This window comes from Mycteria americana, chromosome 5, assembly GCF_035582795.1.
Source record: "Mycteria americana isolate JAX WOST 10 ecotype Jacksonville Zoo and Gardens chromosome 5, USCA_MyAme_1.0, whole genome shotgun sequence".
Lineage (NCBI taxonomy): Eukaryota > Metazoa > Chordata > Aves > Ciconiiformes > Ciconiidae > Mycteria > Mycteria americana.
The window spans coordinates 62,622,457-62,643,247 of NC_134369.1; the positions used below are offsets into that span (position 1 = coordinate 62,622,457).

General features: G+C 38.1%; 1 protein-coding gene across 12 annotated transcripts in view; it reads left to right on the forward strand.

Moving 5' to 3' along the window:
* MARK3 (microtubule affinity regulating kinase 3) overlaps positions 1-20,564 on the forward strand; it is a 65,346-nt gene extending 44,782 nt beyond the window's left edge. For 3 of the 12 annotated variants that reach the window (XM_075503649.1, XM_075503655.1, XM_075503650.1), the window contains 6 exons: positions 2,548-2,651; positions 7,430-7,594; positions 8,314-8,571; positions 10,970-10,996; positions 15,788-15,832; positions 18,062-20,564. In XM_075503649.1, coding sequence (XP_075359764.1) covers positions 2,548-2,651; positions 7,430-7,594; positions 8,314-8,571; positions 10,970-10,996; positions 15,788-15,832; positions 18,062-18,407 — 945 coding nt within the window. In that variant the 3' untranslated portion in view covers positions 18,408-20,564. The remainder of the gene's footprint in view (positions 1-2,547; positions 2,652-7,429; positions 7,595-8,313; positions 8,572-10,969; positions 10,997-15,787; positions 15,833-18,061) is intronic. The other 9 variants (XM_075503654.1, XM_075503657.1, XM_075503658.1 and 6 more) reach the window with 6 other exon arrangements.
* Positions 20,565-20,791: the final 227 nt, after the last annotated feature.

Here is a 20,791-nt window from a genome sequence, read left to right on the forward strand (position 1 = left end):
ATTAACAGTCTGTAGATTGGCTGAACAAAAAAGTCGTAGCTGAAGAGCTTCCTAGATGAATCGTGAAAGGACGTCATACACTAAAAGGTGTAAAAGCCCCAATACCAAGACTGTATTCTTGCCAGAACTGAAATTTGAAAGCTTGAAATGCTTAAATCTCTTGTCGCGACCTCTGGAATCTGAGCCAAACAAACAAAAAAAAATTGTTTGCTGATCCTTCTGTCTTTGTATTCCCGAAAAAGAGCTAGGAAAGTGCATGTTTAGAGTCCTCTGATTTCAGAGATGAATACCAAAACTTGTCTACTCCCAAACCTGAAAATGCATAATCTTTAAAGTTTGATCCAGCATAGCAATTGCTGTCTTGATTTTCTAGATGTGCAACATCACAGTACATTTTAATGTTATGTGGTGTCTTCTCAAGGGAAACAAATGTTCTAAGGGAGCAGGTGGAAAGAAGGAAGCCACCCATTATTGTGCATATTTCCCACCAGAAGAACACTCTCAGATATTCTAAATGCTTCATTTTCTAGTACGTTCAGGAATGCAGAACAAAATGATATGCAAATATTAATATTTGTTCAATGTACCATTGGTTTGTAAGGGCTCCACAAAGTGTCTTGCACAGCATGGCTTCATGAATATATAAACAAAACTTCACTCTAGGTGCACAGCTTTCATTGCTAGCAAGTTCAGTAAAGAGAGGGGAGTTTGCACAATGGCAAATGTCAGAGGAGAGTAGAAGAATTATTTTTTTTAAAAAAACCCAGATTTGAAGAGGGATGTGTAAGGAATAAAGTACAAGGAAAGGGCTAGGGGACTACTTCTGATGCTTGGCACATGCCTATCCCTAAGGAGTATCCAGTGAAGAATACTTGGGAACCCTTGAGACAACTACATACATCTTATGATTTAATTAATAGTTCGCTAATCTAAAATACTCTTTATACTCTTGGTATTTTTTAACAGCAGGAGGTTGCATAGTTCACTTTTTCATTTTTATTTGTACATTCACATAAAGGTGTATAACAGGTCAGCAGTCTTAAACAGACAAGATGGCTTCATTGTTAAATCTGCAGCTCAGGGATTGCATTGCTTGAGACTCCCTGTATAGCAAATATTTTGCCTTAAGGCACTGGAGGAGCTTTTGCTGGTTATTGAGAATACTCCACTTTAACAGTTTTATTTCAGGTTTGGAAACAAAAAAAGGTTTGGCTACTCTCCTTTTGTGCTTGAACTGGTTTTTCCTTTCTCTTTTTTTTTTTTATCCTTGTTCCCGTGATTCTCTACTGTGACCATTTATGTGAAACCTTTTCTTAATGCTATTTTAAAAATCCGCTGAATTTCCCTTGTCTATCATAGCAGTAATTCTTCAAAGAACTCCAAAAGGTTAGTTGAGCATGAAGTCCCTTGCCTGATTCTTAGTGGCCATCCTTACTCAACATGTGCTTATCCAGGTGCTGACCAGTCATTCCCTTAAGCTAGCCTCCTCCAAGACTTTCCCCAGCAGTGATGTTTAAAGTTAATAGCCTATTTTGCTTCCTGCTTTTCCCTGTGATCCTTTTCTTTAAAGAAAATTTTTAAAGGTTTTTTTCCACTTTCCAACCATATGCAGTTTCCTGTGTTATGTTCTTGGGGTGGGGAGAAAAAATACAAGGCTTGCCAGCTCTTACTTCCTCTACAACCTGGGGGTGCATGTTTATCTGGACCACCATGCTTTTCCTACAGTAATTGCATCTAACTTTTTATAATTCTGTTATCTGTGAATTACCTAGCTTCTCAGTCGTTCCTGGAAAATTGACCGCCAACTTGGGCATATCTCCACTCTCTTTCTCTGTAAAGACAGAGGCAAAGTAATTCTATTTCTTTTCTCCCCTCTAAAGTAAGGTCTGTAGTTTAAGTTCCCCTGGTTCTCTTATCCTCAATGTATTATGCTTGTATTTAAATGTATATTTTTTTAAAATGTCTTATTAAAATTCTCTGCTATTTGTCTCTTTAATTTGACTTATTCTTCCCTGTTTTTAAAACTTGTCCAGTGTTTTATAGTATTTTAATATTTAAAAGTCCACGTTTACCTTCCCACTGAATTTTACCACACTTGTTTTTTAAGTCTTTGCTTTTCCTGTCTTGTTTAAGGGTATGATTTTAACTTAAAGGAAAATTCTACAATCTACAAGTGGTAAAGTATTTAAAAAATGGGCTGGACAGACATAGGCTATCCAGATGTAGATGAATGCTATACATGCTGAGAATTTGTAATTCAGAACATTGGTAATTAAATCTTTAGGCAATATTAATTTTGAGCCTTCAACATGAAATACAAGAACAACTTCTTAGAATTCTTTTTTTCTGATTGCATTATTCCTTAAAAATACTGGAAGGTGTTTGTATATTAACTTGTTTAATTATTGTAAGTTTTATAACTGTGTAGAACTAGCATGAAGTAAAATTATATGTAGCCTTACATATATGTAGCCTTCAATTACATGTAGACTTAACCCCAGAAAAGCCTTTTGTGGGGAATAACAAGCCTATGTTTTTTAATTGTAGAATAATACTGCCCCCGGAGCAATGACACGGCGCAACACATATGTTTGTAGTGAAAGAGCCACTGCTGATAGGCATTCAGTGATACAAAATGGCAAGGAGAACAGGTATATGAAATGTCTTCCTATGGTGTATGTCCCTTGTCTTCACGTTTCAAAAAAATTGTAATGCCTAATTTAAAAATCAGTAGTATTCTAGTGTCATTCTTAATGAAAGGTGAGTACAGATCTTTGGCTATGGAGTACCTGTAAGTATGTTGGGGTTTTTTTCCTGATGCTTAATTCATACAGTCTTTATACTTGGAATGTAAAAGGAAGATCGTAATTTCTGATTTAATACATTTTATATTTGTACAGCCTTCATCTTAAATCAGTTGTTAACTCCTGTGGCCAAACAACATATTCTTACAGAAGAGGCTTGTTTAGTGTCAAACTACAAAGTCCATCTCTCTTGGGCTGTTCTCTTTTTACATTTCACTCTAAACTGTACTTTGTTGGGATTATTTGGAATACCATTTTTTCTACAAAGTCTCAGGGAGAAAGTCAATTTTTTTCTAAGCAAAGATGAAACGGTGATAGGCCATTGTCTTGGACTAATAACATTCCTTACTGATATCCTTGTAGTCAAATTGCTTCCCAGTATTTTCGGACCTCATCTTGAGAAGGGAAGCACTGTTATCTCCCTATGCTGAGTGAAAACAGTCAGAGCAGTAACGGGTTTCCTCTTATTTTACTGAATGAAAGCCTGGCTGGAGCATGCAATGGAATTGGAGTTCACCAGTTCATGTATTAGCACCATGGCCACATTTAGTCCCATCCTTCCCTGTATACCAAAGACTGAGGAGAGCTGTAGAAAATAAATAGCGAATGTAGACATTAGGTATAGAGTAACACTTCTGAAGAATACCACCAAATTTCCTGGCTGGCTGAGGTGTTTTAAGTTCCAACTGACTGTTCTTCACAGAATTTTACTGGTCTCAAAAGCTGGTAACAATTAAGTAGTTGACCGTTGCCAGGAGAGTGCCCAGATAGCTAGTACTTAATGAAAATGCTTAAGCTTGGAGGAATGTGTACCTCTCTCCTACTCTTCCCAATTTTCTCCACCTCTTCCTAATTTTATGATATATTGTAAAGGGTGGGAAAAAAATACTTTTCTAGCTCATGTTGAAGCTGGTGAAAGATGTGCCATTTTTTGCACAGAATTTTTCCCCTTCCTTTCGGCAGTTTATAAGGAAGAGTGGCGGAGTGGTGATGTTGAATGGAAAGTCTGTCTGTCCCATGTTTGACCCCTGGAGCCTAGGGATAAAGAACATGATTTTGACCCTGTCTCTTCCTCCTAGCTTTCTGGAAACTGAAAGTGATTAAGGAAAAAGTCAAGTATAAGTTTAAAGAGTGCCAAAAGTCTAGCTGGCCAGCTGGGCCTGCAGTCAACTGTCTTGTGAAGTACAGCACAGCTATTTGGTACTGTCTCTTAGTGTGTCTGTCTCAGCCTTCATTGGTTAGTCCTTGTTAATGTTACCAAGTTTGTTTAGATTAAAGCTCACCATCCTTTCTTTGATATGTTAATAGCTTTTTTCTTTCCAAACTCTCTTTGAAAAATGAATCTTCCCATCCAAAATAGTTCTGATCAGACTCGATTACTTGATTGCTTGGTTTTTTAACATTTTTGTTCATCTTTAAACTAATATCTTAGCAATATCTTGTCTACAATTTCTTTATTACATTTTTAAAAGTTACTAGATATTGTTTACTAGGAATGCTTGAGATTCAGATGTCCCCTTAATTTAGGAGTAACTTTATTACTCCTAAGGAGCTGTCTTTCGAAGTCATTATTTATTTTTTACCAGCTTTGAGTTTCTCAGCAAACTGCTGTCTTTCTGGTTTGTCACGTATGGGCATTAAGCTCAAAGTTAACACTGAGTAGTGCTTGGCAACTATATTAATTCTATTTTATATCCGTAATTGGTTATTCTTGTGTAATTTACCTTTTATTGTCAATATGGTATCCAAACATCATTTGCTTATCCTGCAAACTTTAGCCCTATTTGGGTCATTTGAAATGTCTGAGCTTTTATATTTTCATTGTCAGGAAAAAAAAAAATCTTCATAGCTTTTCTCATGTATTTTCGATTACTACTTTCATTACTCTTTATAGAGGGTTAAAACAAGAAAAGATAATGAGAATGCATTGCTAATTGTTTTACAATTTGAGACTTCTCATTGTCTGAAATGCTTCAACACTAAACTGCACATTCATTTTGGCACAGTTTTAGAATTACGGTGATTTAGCACAGGGTTCAGAATTTACGTCTGAATATATTTTGTTGCTGTAGCCTGGCAAAGGCTTGACTTATGTGAAATGCAGGGACCTTTAATGCAGGCTAAATAAACATGGCTATTGATGGGACTGGCTCTTCAGAATGAATTCTGCCTGCCTTCAGGTGTTTCTGTAGCATCTCTAATATTATTGTACTCTCAACTTCGCAGAAAGTAACTTTAGAAACTTGTAATGGTTTTTCTTCTGTGAAGCAAGATCTGAAGTAGAACCTGGACTTCGTATAAATCCAAGGTTTTGATAAAAATGCTTTTTGTGCTTTTGAAATGTCTATTGGTGGTAAATGTTAAAGGCAGGAGTAATTACTATAAATGATTTGTTACAGATTAGATTTTAGATTTCCCGTAGCCAGTCAGATACTGACTGTGACCCAGTGAAAACTTGGGAGACTTGCCTTAAGGCAAGATGCGCACATTTAAAGTCTCTTGTTATTTCTGTAGAGAAAGTGTTAAAATGTTGCCTGTTCTGTTTTTATCTTGCACATTGGATTCTGAGAAGGCACTATTTCTGAAGGTATGGAAACTCTGAAGAATCGATAGTCAGCTACTGGACTTGATGTTGGAGAAAGTAGTCTTGAAGACCCCATGCCAGACTGGTAGAAGCAAAGGGTTTTTAAGTTTCATATCCCTACTTTAACACATTGTGTGGCTGACACAGGCATTCTGCTGGAGATGACTCTGTTGGCTTTCCTCCAAAGCCTGAGCATTAATTAACGCACTTGGGGACTCAAGAAACGCTCTTCATAATGATAGGCAATTGCTTTAAATCATTTGGAACACAAATGATTTACAACAGCCTCAGATTTTTAATAAGCCTTGGCGCTAATTGGTGAATGTTAGCTTACTGTTTGTGTTCCCAGGCTAGTAATCCAAGGAAGCTGATTTCTAGCAAAGCTTCAGAGGAAGAAATATAAATGCTTTAATATGTGCTCTGGTACCTTATTGACACCTTTAACTATCACATCTTCGGAGGCAGGTGACTAAATACAACATGTTAGACCCAAGTTTTAAAACTAGATTCTTTCTCCTTTATCTTTTGCAACAAATTGAGAGGAAAGGAGCTAGAAGTGCTTGAGAGGCTAGTGACCAATTGTTTGGGGATTACTTGACTTCAGGGTATTGCTTTTGAGATGGATGTTCATTTCCTTACAATTTCTTAATACCCTGGGGTAATGTAAAGGCTGGGCTGTGATTCAGGCTCTGTTGTCGTAGTGGTTGTAGTTGGCGTCCTGCTGGATTCAGCATTGTAAAGAGATGCATGCATGACTCGGATGAAGTTTTCTAGATTCTGAAAAGTTAAATACAAAACAAAAAAGTAGGTTTTGCTAACCATTTTAGCCAGCAGTTCTGATGTCTGAGCTGTGAGGTGTTTTCTACTAGTGCTTTGAGAGCTAAGCCTGAGAAGTGGATCAGCTGATACTTGTAGTTGGACTAGCATTCTCCTCTCCAAAGTCTGATGTACCAGAATGAGATAACAGGACTTGAATTTCAGTATGTGTAACCATGAACTAACTTGGAAGTGAACATGCGGTGTCATGAAGCTGTTGCTGACAACTGCTGATTTCTTAACCTCGAACAATATTTCTGAATTACAATTGCCTTACTTTTAAAGCAAACTTAAGATGAATGATTTATGGTGTTGTAGCCTGAAAGGCCCAATACATCTTGTGGCCTCTCGGTTTCCTCCCATCCTTACCGTTACTAGATAATGTGAAGGGTGCAAAGAGTATGTTGGCCCAAAGAAAGAAAAAAGCTTCATGCTCCTATTTTAACATAACTATACAGCTGGCAGCTTACTGGCCATTCTGCTAAGACAGCACTGTAGACCTTCCTTCAAAGCCTGAATGGTAATTTGGAGAATTTAAGATTCGTGGCCAAGCAATATGAGATGCTCTTCAACAGTCATCCCTCTTCCTTCAGAGAACACCAAGCGTTATTCATTGCTTCCTACATGTACAGGTTGATTAATAGTAGCCTTTTTGTTTGGGCCTCTCTGGACTTGCTAAAGATCATGATATTGTTATTTTTGATTCTGCCTGTGAAGTCCCTCAGTTATCAGATGTAGATCAAGATTTGACAGCTTGCCCAACTTACATTGACTTCTTTTAACACGGATACATTCTGAAAACAACGTATTTCACTGCAGTGATGGAGCTATCATCAGTCTTTTGGAAAGTGCAGTAGGTGGGTTTTTTAATGCATTTTTTTAATGTTAAGACCAATACGAATTACATCAGTGCTTTATAATAGTGCATTGGCACAGAACACTGAGTTATTCAGGTTCCGTACGTCAAGGAGGGTATCACCACAAAGTAATGCTAATGGTAAGAGAATGATCACTTCATAGATGTCAAGTGCTATAGTAAGGATGCTTTTTAAGGGGAGTGTAGAGTAGTTGCTGCTGTTTACATAGAAGAGGGCTGTTAAGAGTTCATGTTCTTTGATAAATCGGTTAATAGAAGGAAAAGTTTGCTTTTTTTCTATGCAGTAGTTTGTTGTTGGTCCATCATGCTCTTCTTTCTGCCTCTGCCTGAACCCAAACCCCCTCACAGCCTGACAGAAATGTTCGCTTACGCAGCTAGCCCTGCTTCAGTTTGTACTACATCCTTCTCCAGTGTTCGGCTGCGACATCAGAAGTCGATGTCCATGTCAGCCTCTGTGCACACGAAGATGATGTTGCCTCCAATAGACAATGGCGCAGATAACTTCAGGCCTATGTAAGAACCTGAAATCGTTGTGAAACTAACTTATACCCACTGCTTCTTAACTTTGTGCTGTGGAATTTTAGTCCTAGATTGTTCTAGTGTATATTGCCCACAAGATGTGTGTTTCCTCATTTTTTTAGTCTTGTTTACATTTGTCTTGTGGTGTGTCAGGCTGTCTGTGACATAATCCTGCAATAATGAACCTTAATTTTTTCCCTAGTGTTAGGAGTATTGGACATTCCCTATTGTCAAAGTTTGTGGGAGACTTTAACTGTATAACCTGAAGGACTTCACTACTTGGAGCAGTTTGCTTGCAGAGAATTTTGTGTAGGATACTTTCAAATTAGCAAGATTTTCAAAGATGCATATATAGAATGTGCAGGGAGAGACACTGAAGTTACCTATTGCTTCTCTTTCCTGGGAGGAAACTTTACTCATCTATTCTTTTATCAGTCTTCTCAGTGAAACATTGTATGCCTAGTTTATCTGGTCTTTTCCAGGATACTCCTGTTGCATTTTTCTAGCTATGTAGGTTTCTGTTTCGGCAGCCTCTTAATCCTAACTTCTTACAAGTTTTGATTCCATACAGTGCTGTAATAATGTTGATATTCCTGGCCTATATAAAAGTGTCTGCTTATGCTTTACTGTAGAATGTAGTGTTTTGTGTTTCCTGCAGAACCGTAGTGCTTCTGTAAAGAAGTTCTAGCATTGTTTTTTGTTTTCTGCTCTAGCACTATTCCCGATCAAAGAACTCCTGTTGCTTCAACTCACAGCATTAGCAGTGCAACCACACCTGATCGTATTCGTTTCCCCAGAGGAACGGCTAGTCGGAGCACTTTCCACGGCCAGCTCAGAGAGCGACGTACTGCTACTTACAACGGACCGCCAGCCTCCCCCAGTCTGTCCCATGAAGCAACACCACTCTCACAGACTCGAACCAGGGGTTCCACTAATCTATTTAGTAAACTAACTTCAAAACTAACAAGAAGGTAAGCCTCTTAAAATGGTAATGCAACATTTCCTTTTTATCGGGTAGTAGACATACCTAGTAGTTCATTGCTTAGGTTGTTTTGTCCACATTCTCTGATTAATGGCTTAATTATTTCTGCATCTTAAAACGCACTGGCTTATGATTTTTTCATAGTTCTTTTTTGGTTACAGAAGCCATTTGTTTTTAGCAGTTGAATCAAATGGGATAAAAAGTGAGACAGCTTGGTCTGTGCTGATTTTTCTGTGCTCATCATCCTCATGTCTGAGGTACAAATGCTGCAGCGCTGAAATATTTCAGCTCAGTTCAAAAACTTCTCACTCTGACTGCATGGTCTGTCAGTAGACGGCATAAATTAGGATCCCAGTCTTGATATTTAATGTAGTGTTAGAAGCTCAGGTTGTGTTTCTCAATCACTTAGGCTATTAATAGTTCCAGAAAACCCTTGCTGGCAACGCACGAATAGAAATATCACAGGTGGAAGGGTAGGGGCAGGAGACAAAAGCTTCTTTTGGCAGTAGTGCTAGCATAGGTCATGGTAAAATAATGGCAGTACTGTGGTTTCTGTCTAGGCAGGAGTCTGGTCAAACCTTGAAAAACTTACTGCTATTTTGACCTTTAGTTCATGTGCAGATTCTGGTTTTGGTGTGAAGGTGTGTTGGTCTAGCCAAAGCCTAGCGTAAGCAGGTTTTGTTCCTGCACTAACAGTTTTTATTCTAACTGGACTTCTAGTTTCAAATCCATGTATGATTTACATTAGTTCCTACAAACCCTAAAATTGAAAACCACCTATTTTCCTTCTATATTTAAAACCTGTTGGTTCACATACCGCATACTTCAGACCACTCTGATATCCACAGCTTGTGTTTGCAGAAGTGAGAGTTTGTTTGTATTTGCCTTAAGATAATCTCCATGCTTTTGTACCCTCCTCATCTTGTGAAATTTTTTGGAATATATTATTCTGATCTTGGCCTGCTTGCTTTTGTTTTAGGTTTATATTGCATAGCACCAAGCCATTTCCTTCCTGTCTGTTCTGTGACTATACATGCCTCCTTCTCAGCATCCTCTTCATAGTCTCCTATTCCTACAAAATAATGCTAAGCCAAACTCCACTTTTTCACAAATGGCTGATTTCAATTTAAAGAATGAATTTCTTGCAAAACATAGAAGTTGTTTCTGTGAAAAACGAAAACGTGACAGCCTAGCCTTTGGTAAATGTTTTACCCTGCTCAGCTCTGCCGGCTAACACTTCCCTGTTTGTTTTTTTTCCTTCTTTTTCTGGAGAGAAAGAGAGAGAGAGAGATAAAAGATTAATTTGAAAATTTTTTTAAGAATTAAGTCATCTGCTTTTTGTCAAGTGAAGTCTTAATCAAAGACATCCTTTTGGCACATCTTTCTTTCTGTACTTTTGTTTGTAATATCCTTACTTAATTTTCCATCTGATGTTCCAAATGTGGACACTCAAACTGTGAACATGCAAGCTTTTCACTTGTGCTGCTGGAACATACTATTTAGCATTGTGTGTCACTCAGTTGTTTAGGCAGCATTCAAACTTCTGTCATTACCTCCGAGTTTCAACTTTTGCAGTGCAGTGTGGTTTTCTTGAAGTTTTTCCCCACTGCTTTTGACAATAGTTTAAATTCCATCTGGACTTGATTAAATAACGTGCAGTTGTAACACAATAGCACTGTTGCAGATGCTTAAGTTTGCACTTGGAGGACCTCTTACGGTTGGGGCTCTGTTATACTAGGTGCTGTACAAACTACTAAGGAGATGGACAGTGCTATCAAAGGGCACGGTTATGTTTCTTCTCTTTAAATACATTTAAAAAAACCTTAAAACCTGTTAATTTATGCTAGTATGCTCTATGGGGGATCAGAATCCTTTTGATTATGAACTACTTATGTTCTGGTATAGGCAATTGTTAAACAGTTTCTGCCACTAAATTAACTGAATATTTAAGGCAGCTTTTGGCACAACGTGGCTGACCTAATGTTATGAAGGAAGGAAGAAACCGAACTCTGAAGATACTCAAGATCTAATTATAGCAGAGTTACTGATTTTTGCTTTCTATTTGAAATCCATGAAGAAAATCCAAACATATTTTTATGTGACCTTGCAGATCATGAGTTTTATAGTGTTTTGACACCAGTGCATATTTTAATTCATAATAACTACTGGTGGCATATTTCCCAGAAACATTAAGTTTGGAAGTAGCAATGCTAAGAGTTTGACTCTTCAGACCCTAAATCATCTGCCTAATCTCAGAATGTATTGAAGTGTAATTTCATTGTGCATTTTAAATGAGATCTTATTGCATGTTTCACTCTAAATGGCTTTTTCAATTTATTTTGTACAAAACTTTTTGTTAATTATTATTTTGGCTTAATTTCTTTTAGAAACATGTCATTCAGGTTTATCAAAAGGTAGGATTTATTTATATTTAAAAAAAAGTGGCTCCTGCAATTAACAACAGATTTGGCTTTCTAGCCTTGGTTTTCTGAAAACTAAACTTTCTGCTGAGAACTAAATACTTTCTTTCTTGAGAGGAAAGCATAGAATAAATCCATTAACTCATGATGATACTTAAGAATCTGTGGCACCTGTATAACAAGATGCTAAGCATGCCTTGTGAATTCTTCTTTCTTTGATAGAGTTGGTAGTACCAAAGTAATTCTGTTCTCTGTACTAATACACTTAGCATGCTTATGTTTGAAGAATGAGGTGTTTGATAACAATGATGAAAGTATAAACAAAACATAAGGTTACAAGCAAATAAAGGTAAGTGATGCTAAATTTACATTCTCTATCTCTTTGTTTTATGATATTTTTATTAAAAAAGCACTTTGGAGTGTTGTCTGCAGTTGATACAATAGAAAGCAAACTGAACAGGGTTGTGAGTCTAACAGTTTTGTAAGGAAGATTGAATGAAGATGCAATGGCTGTGTATTTATTTTAAAATGGGATGTGTTTGCTGAAGTGAATTGCAGCTGAAGTGCAAATAGTGCACTTCACTTTTTGTAAACAAAAAGTATAACATCTATGCAAATTTGTTAACAAAAGGGAAAAGCTCAGAAGTCTGATTCACATTTCAAGCCCAAAGCATTGAATTTAGTTTTACCATTTGGGAATGAATCAAGCTGCTATATATCTTGTTAATCCATTATGACTCATGAAAGTTGGTTATACAATTTTGATCCCCAGGTAAATTTTCCAGTAGAATTTTGTAATACTCTGTTTAGTTGTATCATGTCTTGGAGCTTCTTAAAGGATGTTACTTTCAATTTCCAACTACTGATCAAAAATTGGGAGACAGGGCCAAAACCCAGACATCTGTTAACTTTCAAAATGCAAGGCTATGCATGTGACTGTAATTTGAAGTTTGTGAGGCCATTTCAAGGAAATACTTAAATTAGGGAGACCTGAGACATGTAAATTGCTGCCTAAATTGAGGTTTATTATGTACAGCCCGATTCTAAAGGTGCCCTACCCAATTAAATTGGTAAATGCCATGCCACGGTAATAATAATCAGGGCTCTTCCAAACATGACTATGTTTAGAACTGGTGTTGGTTGGGTTGTCTGGCATTGTCACAGCTGACTTGAGAAAAGGAACATGCACCAACTGTTAGTTAAGGAGAGAAAACATCCAGCACAGTATACAGACGAAACTAAGCACAGGCCATAGTTTTAACCCAATGTGCATCGTGGGCTGTGGGTTGCATACCACTTTGTAAGAGGGAGCTTTTGTCTCCTTGTAGTCACATTCCTTGTAAAACAAAGGATTGTGATCTGTGCAACCTCCACAACTGGATGTATAAAAGTTTGTTGCTCTGCTCTGAAGAAAGATGAAAAATGCTAATATGAGTACAGTTTTAAACTAGAAGGTTACTGTTCAAATTTGAGACTTAAAGGTAATTTTTTAATCATTGCTAAAAATTTTCCTTTGACTTGAGGCCAGGAATCTCAAACTATTGTGGAAATAGCTGCTGCAGCTTCCATGAATATGTCTTTTGGATAAGAGATTTGCAAAGTCTTACACCACCTACACAGAACCAGACTGTGCTTTTTAAATTCTGTTTTACATGTGTGTGGTGTCCCTCTGTACCTGATCTGTATGAAGGTACAAAATTAAATGGAAAATGTTGGGGGGGTTGGCAATTTCTTCTCGCTGTCTATGCTATGAATCTTACCTAAACTCACCGTCTTTGATACTGAAAGAACTACTGTAACCCAATAGCACAAATATATAGTACTGCAACATCGCTCTAGGGAGCTAAACAAAAGTAGATAATCAGTCACTCCTTTTTAAACTACTGAGTTCTAATATTGTACTCGGTACACAGAGGTATTATATATATATATCTCTCTATCTCTCTTGTACCATGCACTGTCCTTGCCAATCTGCATATTGTGGAAGTCTAACTTTTTTTCTGACAGCAAAAATCACTTACTATGTTCTGGATTTTATTGCAGCATCTTTTCTCCGTTTCCATAAATTGATCTTATTTTAGTGTCTTGTACTTTTTGCTGTTTTTCCATATCTTTTTAGACAGTTTTCTTTGTGTTTATTTGGATTTTTAACAGAGTGTACAAAGATGTAAAGAACAGAAAACACAGCATAACTCAGGACAGATATATGGAAACGTTCTTACTTTTGAAAGCCTTTCACAAACCATGAAGGAGATAATGTATAGGCGTTGCATGACAAATGAGAACATAACTTTCCTATATATTTGTTCCATTCTCAAGACCAAGGAGCATCTTGGTCCATAAAATTAATTTATGTAAAAATACAAGCAAAAGCAGGAAATTTAGAACATAAACTAGCAATTTGTGGTTCCCGCAGAAGTGAAGATTGTATGAGCAGTGAGGAGGCCTCAGGGCTGCATCTGACTTTGCAGACCCACCAAAACAATACTGGCAGTACAGTAAGTGACTGTTCCCAAAGCACCAGCGCTGGGCTGTAGAACTGGACCATAACCATGTCCTTCGTGAAGGAAGGAGCATCTAGAGAGACTGGCACAGCTCTCCAAAGCTTGACGTGATGGCTCATATTTGAGGGTGCCTGTCACCGAATGCAGTTCCTAGTGCTAAATGAATGGAACACTGATGCATGGAAAAACTGAACAAAGTAAGGATTTTCTGAGAGGCGTCCATGAATGAGTGTTTGTTATTTCAAAGTGGTAGGTATTTTGTAAATAATGACCTTTCTTAGATTTAGAGTACAGTGGTTTAGAAACCAAACAGTTTGGCTTAATTTCAACCTAAAAAGGGTCTAACAACATCATTAGGGATTTTTCCTCCCAAACTTTTCTGGACAGATTCCAGTAACAGTAAGACTGTTCATTGCTGGGGAGACTGGTTATGCTCCTGTTTTCTACAACCTTTGGCAAGTTTCAAAAAAAAAAAAAAAAAAAAAAGCCACACCACCCCCCCCAAATCCATAAATCCTTGCAGCTCTTAACAAAGCTGTCATCTTCCACTTCGTAGGAAGACAGTAGGCTCTTTGAAGTTTAAGTACTCTCAGTTTTTCAGTTGAGCAGTGTCTTCAAACTTATTGCTTGCTTTGACCAGTAAAATGAGCCTTTCCCAGATCATTTGAAAGGTGTGGATTTGTTCAGTTGGTACACGTGATGGTTTCTCCCTTCTCACCTACCCCCTTCTCGATCCTACAGAGTTGTAAAGGATGAGTTCATGGACTGTACGTGCAGACCTAAAAAATATTTTCCACCTTCTCTTATATCCACCATAGATAAGTAGCACGAGATCTCATGAAAATAGCTACCATTAAAAACCCACTTTGAAGCACTAGAATTAGTTGAGGACTTGTCAGTTGTTTTCTTCTCATTATCTTTCTTATCCTTTTTGCTTGTGACAGCTGTTCATTAGGCAGTGGCAAACGTTTCCTAGCAGAGGCCCCATCGTACCGTGTGCTGTGCAGTACCTCAGAGAGCAGGGTTCTGATCGGATGCGGCTGAGACAACCAGCTCCTAGCTGAGTGACTTACCACTTTCTTAACTGGATTTCTATTGCAATAGCAGCGTGAATTTTGAACGAGGAGCAGACTCCATAGTCTATACAGCGAGTGCTGCCACCATGCTCCTTGCGGTGCTAGCACAGCATCTGTTCCCTTGTGACAGGGACTGCACAGTCATCTTACAAGCCTGTTCCCTCACCGCAACCCTCAAAAGGAAGGAAAGGAGGAAATTAAGCCTTGTAACACCCCACACACCCTGATATAAATACTGCTGTGCATCAAAAAATAAGCTTACTGTCTTACATTCCTATCCCTAGACACCTGTCGACCAAACTGCTTTAATAATTTACATTATTCAGTGAAGCCATGTACTAGCTTAGAGTAGTCTTGATAAGAGCCTTATAAAGGCAGCTTACCTGCAAGCAGAATTAATGCTGAGATGTCAAACCGTGGTACTGCAATAATGGGAAGTAGAGGAAGATGATTTTCCCCTTAATTCCGCTTGATACTGGGCTTTTTAAAAATGGTTGATCAGCAATGTAGCTTTAAGCAACGCAAGAAGACAAAAAGCTTTAGCGTACTCTTGGATGTGGAAGATGCATCAGTGTGGGAATTAATAGGATGGAGTTACCACAGCTTGAGAAATCTTGGATTTACCTCTAAACTTTTGTTAAAATGTATATGCATCTTGTTCTTTTGCATTAAGGTATTTGATATTGTTGAAACACTAACACCTCAGATCTGATGTGCATTCAAACACACAGGGTGACCAGACTTGTCTGTAAATAGGGTATTTTTTCAAATATATATTGTATTCCCAGATAAAACTTTTAAATATCGTTAGCCTAAAAATAATTGGGAGTTATTTCCCTTCTAGTAGGTACTGACTAAATAATACAATAACTTCAATACACTTTGTAACTTTAGTTTCATATTTTCTGCTTTTAGAAGCTCAACTTTATTCAGTGCGTTCTACAGTATTTATATAAACATACATTGTAAAAATTAGGGTCTCTTTAAAAACTCTAGTTTATAGACTTCCATTTGGTTTGACAATATATTATATTCTGAATTTGGTCTAACCTACGAAGTTCTTTACATCTTTGTTGCTTTGTATTTTAACACGCCTTTGGTATGATTGCAGTATCTTTTAGCAACTACTCAGATATTGTATATTGTAGTGTAAGATTTCTCTTCTCTTTCCCACTTCCTTTTGCTTCTGCATTCTTTTCAATGAGGCTCCCGACTGAATATGAGAGGAACGGGAGATTTGAGGGCTCAAGGTGAGGGTAAAATTTTTGTTTAAAATGTTACTTAGGTGAGTTTTTGAACCTTTCTCCCCTTGATTATGTGGCATAGTGGCTTCAGGCAGCAGCTTTTGTTTCATGTAAGGCTTTGAAACTAAACAAAGAAGCATTTCTGTCTGCAAAACAGCTATTAAAGCACTGACTGACTTGGTTCTAAACTTTCATCTTTCCTGTTGCCTTTTCCCTTGTGTGTTTTTTTTGCATTTTAGTCATTATAATTTGCTGTTGTCTTGTAGATGTGTAGGTACGTGGTCTCTAGTGAGGCTGCAAACGTGTGAGATAACCGCTGAAGGCTGATAAGATATTTCTCATCTCCAAAATCACAGATAGTTAAACAATATTTTTCATGTTATACTCTTCTTCCAAAATCTGCACATCAAAAAATACTAGAAAAGATCAATCTTGTGCTGGTTCTGCCAACTGTTTTCAAGTAGAAAAAGCCTTCAAAAATAAAATGAGTATTGAATGAAAGTTGGTGTTCCCCCTGCCCCCTTACAGCCTTATTAAATGAAAACCTTAAAGTTAAAACAAAGTAATTTGCTTGCTGAATTCCATAACATCTGGCAAATGACGTAGCTGGATTTGACAGCATAATCCTATGACTCTCACAGTTACTGGAAGTCTTTCTAATAGAAGGTGAAATTATGAAATCTTTGAGAAATACATTTATTTAGTTTTGACCTTGCTAGCACTTTTTATTTAACTTTTCTGTAATTGCCTGCTTAATGGTGGTAGAAGAAAAGCGTTGCGTAACCAGAAATTCATTGCCAACTATTTTAAAGAGCAGTTTGGCTTAATATTGTAAATTGAACTTTGAAGCTCACCATGAGTCCTAAACTGCATGGTTTGGGGTCAGTTAGGTTAGGTATTTTCAGAAAATATTTAAGCATGACAGTCAATGTATTTAAGTCTCTTGTCCTGAGGACAAGTAAATTTGAAGAGGCAACTGACAGCGTGCAAATATTAATAAAGCAAATCTGTCATATTTTTTCCCTGGAAGTCCAAATGTAGTTCCTTACTCTTTAGCTGCATGACCACCAATTTTATTTGAAGTAGAAGAATCATTGCAAACTAGAAATTTCTGGAACGTTTCTTTTCTTTGTCCTGTATAACTTTATCCTTACCAAAGGAAAAGTGTTTTTATTCACAAAAAAAAAAGGGGGGGGTCCAGACTTGGGAAATGCAGCCTCAATATTTTGTGCTTTATCTCTTAAAACTGTGACAGTAATGGTAACCCTCTTACACGCCGTCGTTACTAAGAAAGTTGAGGAGGTGTCCAATAGTGACTTCCAGCTCTCCTTCCTGCATTTCAGATTCAAAGGCACTTAGCTGCATAGCTTGTAGCAGCAAAAGATTTCATCGCTTTACCTCTATCAGTCGTTGGTATTAAACAAATTACTGACCAACTTAGAGACTAAGTATTTCCTCTCTGTTGAAGGTAACCCCCATAGCCTACAATGTGGTGGGTCTCTAGTGGTCATCTCAAATGCTTACCAGTGCAGGAAGGCTTGAGTGAAACTGAACCAGCCCAGAACTGGGTGGCACATGTTGGCCCTGGGGCAATAGGTGGGTGACCCCTGGCAAGGTCCCCCAGTCCTGCTGTCCTTCCTCCTGCTTGCAGCTAACTACTGTGGGACTCCATGGGCCCTCCCAGTGCTTGGTCTCCAAACCACTGCACAGGAGGAGGTGCAGAGGAATCCCCAGCATCTTTCTGCACAGGCTCATCTCCGTTGCGTATGAGTGGGCACCTCCCATGGGCTGGCACTCCCGTGACCTGGGCTGAACACAGGTTTTTGTCACAAGTGGCCACTATTTGAATGTTCCAGAAACTTCTAGCACAGAGCTGGTGTTTCAGCTGTCCACGTGGCCCAAGAATGGGGGTTTGAGCAGAACCTGCCTCAAAATAGTCATAGGTGATGCATGTAGTTCTACCTCCGCAAGGTCGTTTCCCTCAAGCTCCTGATTCCAGTGACTTCCAGTTTGTGTCACCCGTCGTACCATACCTTTGTTTCAGCCCCAACAGCTAATGCTTTACCTTGACTGTGTGTTTGTACAGCAGCTAGGAAAGCGGGGCATTGCTCGCAGCCGGAGCCTCTAGATGCTGCTCTAATACTGGTAGTGTGCATTGAGTGTTAGTTTGCTTCACTAACGTGAAACGTGGAGAAGGTAGCTGGCCCTGCTAACTAGTAAATTCCTGTCTTTCAGCCGCAATGTAGCTGTGGATCAGAAGGACGAGAACAAGGAAGCCAAGCCTCGGTCACTGCGTTTTACCTGGAGCATGAAAACCACCAGCTCCATGGATCCCAATGACATGATGAGGGAAATACGAAAGGTCCTGGATGCCAATAATTGTGACTATGAACAAAGAGAGCGTTTCTTGCTTTTCTGTGTCCATGGAGATGGGCACGCAGAAAACCTTGTACAGTGGGAGATGGAGGTGTGTAAACTGCCAAGACTGTCCCTGAATGGAGTTCGCTTTAAGCGGATATCGGGAACATCCATAGCTTTTAAAAACATTGCTTCCAAAATTGCCAATGAGTTAAAGCTGTAACAAGAAAAATAGTTAAGTTGTAAATTAGTTAGCAATTTCAAGTGTTTTTGAGAATTCCGATGGAAATGTATAGAATAACATTTAGGCAATAACTTCTGCATCCTTCTGAATAGTGATATTAAAAAGAAAAAAAAAAGCTGCTGAGCTGGGAGGGAGAGTTGGACTTTTTTTATAAGTGCACTACAGCATTAAAGTTGCCTACTATGTAAAATATTACCCCTTCTGCTTTATTTCCATTGCTCCTAAGTCTTTGACAACAAATTGAAACACAGAATATATTCATTTAAATATGCCTCCTGTTTGTGTGGACGTGTGAATGTACAGTATGTGTGTATAATATATAAAGTATTATATGTAAACAATTCATTTACAACATCGAGCTGTACCAGTACCTCTTTTGGGCTAATTTTGGTGCTAAAAATTGAAATGGCCAAGGAGGAAACACTTGAGTTAATATTTAAAATAACTGAAGCGATAACCGGTAAATGCAGGTTTACAGTTCACTGCTGTGTTAAGAAAAAAAAAAGTGTGTGAAGGGTTTGGATTTACGGTTGTGAACATTATTAGTCCTGTTTTCTAAGTAGATCTCATGAGATTATTAAAAATTCACTTTTACTGAGGAAGTCTTGCATTATATTTTGCCCACCTATTTATTATTTAAGTCTGAATCAAATTTTTAAAATGTAGTTGATTTGTGCATTAAAATTTGGGTAAATGCTTCCATTCTTCTGCTTCTGCTAAACTACTAAAATTGTATCTTTGTCCTTTTGGCTTATGAGTATTGATTGCAGCTAAGAACACTTTTCTGTTGTTCCACCGTTCCTCTACAGAATGAGGCAGTCTAAAAGGATGTGCTAAATGCTTACTAGTGACTTTTTCTTTCAGACCGAGTTCTCCACGTTAGACTAGGTCAGACTGATACAAAGCACAAAAGGACACTCAAATAACGACCGTATTTTGATGCAAGTCGCCACGTCCCGAGTTGGTGCCGTTCTGAGGTGTTGCTGCCCATGTGGCAATACTGTCCTTGGCGTTCTGGGCACGCACAGTGTTGAAACCCAAAAGCGGGAATCAGTTTGGCTATTGATGTCCTCTGTTGTAACGTCCAACTTGCTAAACTACAGCCATAGGCAGTAGCAGTTAAAACTTTTCCTTGCAGCTCTCTTCCAGCGTGCTTCCACTTGGCTCTGGTTGTATTGCTTTTGATGGCTTTATGCCAGTTGTGTCTCTAGCTTCGGCTGCGGAGGGAGTCCACTGTCGCTCTTCTAACGTGCAGTGTGGAAACCCGCCCTTGGTGAATTCTCTGATGGCCAACTAGCTTTCTGTAGGACGTGAAGCTACTCTGGGATGGTCCCCACTTCTTAACCATCACTGTGGTGAGCCGGATTTGATTTTGCAAACTAGAATGAAGAGATTTCTTCATGCATTGTTTGCTACTGATACTCAGTTCATTTCATCAAGGACTTCTGTAGATAATATCCTGCGTTATCTACTTGACTTTTTGTATTAATGTTTTATGGTTATATTTCAGTGAAGCACTTAAGCATGTACTTAACATGTGCTTTAAACTGGAGCCTAAATTTGCATTTTAAATTTGCAGTGAGCTAATAGTTATTCATAGTACACAGTTCAGATTTGACCCGAGGTGAAAATGCAAAATCCTTAATATTTTGCAAGTTAGTTCTTGTAATCTGTAGTCTGTGAAGGCAGCAGACTTCCCTTCTCTTTCCCTAAGCATTGATATTGATTATGCTAGTTTAAAGGGTAATCGTAGTTGTTAAATGTAGTAAATATTCCTGAATTTGCATTTTATTCTCTGTATATTCTGTATCACGCCATGGCTTGAGAACTCCAGGCGCTACTGGAGTTCAGTTGGCTTTCAGTGCTCTGCCCGTGCCTGTGCTGCTCGGTATGGTTTTTTCCATGAAAACTCCATTTTGTAATAGCAATAAGACATTTCAGGGCAGTCATTGTACTTTCTCAGGTGAATGGTCACCTATCCTTTCACTTCTTACATTTTAAGCACCCCTCCAAATGTATTTTTTTCACCCGGCAGTGCACTTTGTTGTCTGAACTGAAAAAGTGTTCTGAAAAATGATGTAAATCTGTATTCAATGGAAGTTCCAAAAGGTTTCATATTAAATGTTTTCTGAAATACTCTCTTCCTACTTCACCTGTTAAGTATGTAATTGTTTCTAGAAAGTGCACCAGTATCATACTTTGGATATTTAAAGTTTGTACTTTAGTATTTTTCTTAAAGTGTTCTCAAAAGGTTCTTTCAGAGTAAATCTGTATTTGAGGTATTAAAAAAACCAAAATTACTATAATCGGAAACATATTTTTAACAGCTTCCTTCCCAAATGCCTTGTAAAATTACCAAGTTG